Consider the following 5,908-nt stretch of genomic DNA (forward strand, 5'->3'; position numbering starts at 1 on the left):
TAGTCTTAATGACCTACTTACATACTTTAAGTTCAACAAATAAGAACAGCATAACTCACCTTGCATTGAAGAATCTGGATGATGCAGGAGTGTGAAAGTAGTAGATGCAGCACTGTTCTTGCTGATGATGTAAACACGTGAAAAGGTAAAAAAACAGATAAAAAGCAGGATGAAGAGAAAGAGCCATCGAAGCCTTGCCTGAAGCCTCATGATGGTGACAGTTGATGAGTATGGTATGGTACTTCCTAACAACCTCTTCTATTCATTTAATTGATTTGGTAGGCTGTTCATTGTTTTAGATGCCCTTTTGTTAATTTTTTTCTTAGCGCCAATGCCTCATTAAAGTGGATTGTTTAAGCTTTATTTTCACTGCTAGTCTAGAGGTTTTATCTCCTTCGCAATACAGTTCTATTTATCTCATTTGTCTTCCGTCACCTGTCTTCATTATTATATTAATGAAATCAAAATTCTGTCAGCTTCACAGTAAAGCTGAAACAAAACCTTGAGGAAATTTAACTTATTAAGTAACTTTATTTTTAATTAAGGCAGGATTTATTGATTACTTTCCATGTTGTTTATAATTCGTTGCATCATCAAATGGACACTTCACTCTTCACATAAAATCGCTAACCACGTATGGGTCAAACACCATAACTTGTAAATATAAAACCTTGATTAATCACAAATTAAAATGGCATGTTACTATACAGGCCATACATAGTAAACTCTCCTACACAATGAACCGCAGCACTGGTGCTAAAAATACAACTTAACATTGGACACGCTGGCTGTGATCAAGGTTTTTTCCATCGCTTTTCCTGGTTAAACTGCAACAGGAAAACTTAGGGGGTATTATTATGACTGTTATTATATTTAGGAGGAGCACTAAACCCGTACGGGTCATACAGTATATCGAGGAATATGAAGCAATGAGATTCGATCAAAGGAAGAGGAAGTCTCATCCAGTTACTTGGATCAAAAACCCCTCATAACGTCAAAGAACCTCTCTCGAGTCTGTAAAAATTTTGTTGTATGGTTGTGCGAGGGATTACAATGGTCCACTGCATGAATTAAAGGTAGCGTGTCTGTGTTACTAACAGACAAAATTAAAACGCTAAACCCGAGGTCATACAGCGCTGCAATAGACAAACTAAAGTAGGGTTCAGAGGTACCAGAAAGGGCATTGGTGGAATACTGGTATCGGGTTCGGGCAAAAAGTAGTTATCTGGAAGCGGTTTCCGTTACAAGCAATTTGTAATCGACTAGGCCTCATAATATCTTCCTCTAAAACAAAGATATTAACAAGCAAACGACATCCCCCGCCCATCTATTTGCAGGGTGAAATCATTAGCTACGTTAAAACTTACAGATATCTTGGTGTAGATGTACCCTTTAACAAATCCACTATACCACAACTAAACAAGAAATGCAAAGCTAGGCTAAATGCTCTCAAAGCTGTTGCTGGCTACAACCCCAACTATGGTGCTAATGTGAGAATCGTAAGAATGATGTACATAGCCTATGTTAGGTCCTTAATTGATTATGCTGCTCCCATGTTGATATTAGCTAGAGAAAGTTCTCTCCGACCCTTGGAGTTAATGCAAAATGAAGCTCTCAGGATTATTCTTGGCTGTCCCAGATCTACAAAAGTTCTTAACATGAGGAAGGAGCTTGGTATTTCTAGTATCAGTGATAGGATTATTGAGATTAACACTGTACTCGGTATTAGAATGTTGAGAAACGTACCAGACACTGTCACAATGAATCTTACCAAGTGTCTAGAGGTAAATACACACAGATCTAAATGGATTGTGAAAACGTGCAATTACATCAAGTTTTATAACCTGCATGAACTGTATCACTGTAGGCAACAAGAGCATTTCACCCCTCCGTGGAAGATGTGTTCATTTAATATCACATACCTACAAGTCCCTCCCAAGAAGCTCATTGCTAGTAATCCCTTCCTTAAATCTCTTGTTAGAGCAACTGCTCAAGAAGAAATTTCTCGCCTAGCTGGTAGTAATAAGTTATCACAAGTTATATACACTGATGGATCTAAACAGGAGTCTTCTGGCAGGGCTGCATCTGCTCTTGTTGCCACCTCCCTTGTTAAAAACGATAATAAATTTGTTGAGTTAGGCATAAGAATTAACAACTGGGCGTCTACACTGCAAACTGAATTGTTTGTAATCCTAATGGCGCTAAAGCTAACCTATGACACTGAGCTTGACTCTATCATCATTACTGATTCTGTCATCATTGAAGGCTCTTGACTCATATAATGACTCCAACAACATGCTCATTGGAGAAGCCAGGTATAGATACTCAAAAATTAGGGACAAAGAAATTAATGTACAATTGCTATGGATCCCATCGCACTTGGGATTACTCCTTCATGATAAAGTTGATATGTTAGCCAAGAAAAGTACCCAGAAGGAGAATGTAGAATATAACTTTGGTATAACTGTGTCTAGCATTAGGAATAATATTAGGAGAGAAGTAAATAATGAAAATGATTGTTATAGGAATGCAGTTAGAAGTCTGAGTAGATCTATAACCCACTATGATAACATGAACGTAGATAAGTATGTTTATGGAGCAACTTGCAATGTGAACAGACTGACTGATGTTGTAGTGGCCAGGCTTAGTGCTTAGTTACAAGTACTTCTGGCAGTTTGGGAGACACACAGATGATGATCAAACTAAATGTAAATTATGTGATCAGGCATGTGGTCACTATCTTGAACACTATGTGCTTAATTGTCCACTTATTGAAGAATACAGAGACAGACAGTATAACAACCTATGTGACATGTCAAGATATCTTATTAATGAAAATAAGATACCAGATATACTAAGCAAATTTCCTAAATTTGCTTGTAACAGATAAGTGAACTATAGATATGTAGATATAAATCCATATGTATTCCTGTTAACCCTTTGGGGCCTAGTTCCTGGGCCTTTTGTGTATCCATATGCTCTTGCGCTACCGTCCACAGGATGGATATGGGGTGCACAATAAACTAGCCACTTCGGTGGCAAAATCTAAATCTTTCCGTTTCTGAGGGTTCATGGTTGCTCGCTGGTTTGTAGATGTCGCAGTCACTGTCTCGTTCATCATAAAATAAAGAATCGGGGGAAGCTAAGAATAAGCGGAAAGAAACCACGTACACGCCCTGAGCCACTGTTGTCTCCACAACCACAGGCAATGCTGTTGTTCCCTGGAAAACACTTTTTACCGTATATGATGCAAAGCATCAGGATGGCACCTTCAGAATTAACTGAGCATGGCTTAGAAAAAACTACCTGTTTAGACTAGAGCACGAACTGGGAAGTCTTCTTCCAGCTAATATGGTGGTGGGCAAACCAACAAGAGCACCAGGAGTCACACACGTTCAGCTGCCATTCCTAGATCCGCAGGCAACCTCCAGTAGTTCTCCCATCACCTGATCTCGCCGGAGGGTCACCTGACATGCCCTAAGTTGATCCAGTTTACATAGTGGAGTCATCATTTATTGGGAAGCGCTAAAGCTATGGATGCCCCTGTAGCGCCGGTGAGAATGAAAGGTAATCAGATTTGATCCAAGGGAGTCAGGTTCAGTTCCTTGCATCATGAGTTCCTCACCAGCATCAAGCAACGACCCTTGAAGAGACCTCACGTGGAAGGGCATCCACCACAATACTACCGATGGAAGCAAAGTTAAAACTGGCCGATAGTGATTCCTACTATCAAGGAATTGGATTTCACGAAAGCGAGAAAGATCCCAACTAATGAGGTCAAAATAAGACAAAGGGGTGGAGGGTATATAAATTCGAGCCAAGGGAGGGGAGAGCAGATCCATTTCCTCGGATCAAGAACCACTTCACAGCACGGAAACCCCGTTATGGGGACGTTATGAATGCCTCACTGTACTATGTACCTCTACTCTTGCAGTAAACAGGTACCTGGGGGCTAGACGTTGCACCTGCTGCCCCTGTTCACCAAGGAGCACCTCTTAGGGTAACTTGCTCAGCTATCAAAACTTTGGAGTCCAGTCCCTGGACCCATTATGTACCTCTGTAATCTTTTAACTACCGCCCACAGGATGGGTATGGGGTGCATGATAAACTAACTTGGGGGAGGTGCATTGATGCCAGTGAAGGCTCTTGAAAACCGCTGCATTGCAAAACGCCGAAAATGCGAAGTACTGCGAATGTCAAAATGGTATAAGTGGTATAAGTAAGCAAGTTTATTCAGGTATACACAAATACAGCTACATTGATTATCATACATAGCAGCATAGGTGCAGAGAACCTAGGATAACCCATAAAAGTTAGACCAAAGTGACCTATTTCCATTGGGGTCCATAGTCTGAAACACTGTTTCAGACTATGGAACAGAACTCTTCTCCAGGCTGAGGGACTGACAACCTCAACTCTACGTCTTCAAGGGTGATGGACTGAATACATCGTCTTCACATCTCTCCTGCTCCTGCCTACTTTCTGTACTCGACTGAAGAAGCCTACTGTGTAGGCGAAACGTTTCGGAATAAAGATGCCTAACTGTTGCCTATGTGTCTTACTTTCCAAGCGAGGTACTGTAAAGTGGGGCCTTCCTGTTCAAGGAATTGAACTTAGCCTCCCCTTCCCTGGATCGAATCTGTATGCCTACCATTCCCCAGGCGATATATGACGCCCTACAGGTTTAGCGCTTCTATGTGAATAAAATGAAATTTCCTAAGGGCACATACGTACCTCGGTGTTAAGTCTCCTTATACCTGTTGTCCCTATTCACCTAGCAGTAAAACGGTATCTAGATAAGTCTACTATATCATGTTTTATCTGGGAAAGTGAGGGGGATGGGGATGGACTGAAATTAGTTTTTATTTATATTCATGGGTAAGCATTGAATCCGTATGAGTCATATAGCGAATGTGAAATGTGGAAATAGGGGGGGGGGGATAATCAGGTTTGATCCGAAGGAAAAGTAACTCAAATTCTTTGGAGCAAGAGCCCGTCCCCAACATCAAGCCAACCCTCTCCCTCTTGGAGGGTTATAATAATAATATATCTATTTCTACAAGTACATGTACAAGGTATACAGACCTAGATGACATCAATGACACAATACTGTATAGAAATACGCTTGTTATGCAGAGCATTTCGGGAAAATTAGATCAGTTTTGTCCCAGGATGCGACCCACACCAGTCCACTAACACCCAGGTACCCATTTTACTGACGGATGAACAGGGACAACAGGTGTCTTATGGAAACGCGTTCGAATATTTTTCGGCCGTACCGGGGATCTGATCCCCGGACCTCAGTGTGTGAGTTGAGTGTGCTAGCGATCGAACTACTTGACATCCATTAATATCCACGTCGTCCTAACGTTGTTACCATGGTTACCACCACGATCGACAAACATACTGATTTAGTTTTCAACATCCTAGGATATGAACCTCACCCTCTATTTAGTCCATGAGATAAATAAATATATATATACTGTATATATATATATATATATATATATATATATATATATATATATATATATATATATATATATATATATATATATATATATATATATATGTTATATAAACACCTTGCTCTTAAAATATATATGTAGTATTTTATATGGATGGATTAAAGATAATTGTAATATATAGATATTAATGGGAAAGCGCTAAACTCGTAGGAGTCATATAGCACCTGGGGACTGAAAGGTCAGGTATAATTAATCCAAGGAAGGGGAGGTTAGATCTAATTCTTTGGATCAAGAGCCTCTTCGACATCAAGAACGCCCCTCCCTCTCTTAGAAGATAACACATAATACATTAGCGGAATTTTAAACCAGTAAATAAATTAGACCAGCCTCATAGATCGACCCACTGAGATTGACAACACTATGGATGAAGTGTAGTAAGT

General features: G+C 40.1%; 1 protein-coding gene across 1 annotated transcript in view; it reads right to left on the bottom strand.

The window, feature by feature from the left end:
• LOC128694810 (uncharacterized) overlaps positions 1-780 on the bottom strand; it is a 52,150-nt gene extending 51,370 nt beyond the window's left edge. The window contains exon 1 of the mRNA XM_070094341.1: positions 60-780. Coding sequence (XP_069950442.1) covers positions 60-210 — 151 coding nt within the window. The 5' untranslated portion in view covers positions 211-780. The remainder of the gene's footprint in view (positions 1-59) is intronic.
• Positions 781-5,908: the final 5,128 nt, after the last annotated feature.

This window comes from Cherax quadricarinatus, chromosome 45 (genome assembly GCF_038502225.1).
Source record: "Cherax quadricarinatus isolate ZL_2023a chromosome 45, ASM3850222v1, whole genome shotgun sequence".
In the NCBI taxonomy this organism is placed as follows: domain Eukaryota; kingdom Metazoa; phylum Arthropoda; class Malacostraca; order Decapoda; family Parastacidae; genus Cherax; species Cherax quadricarinatus.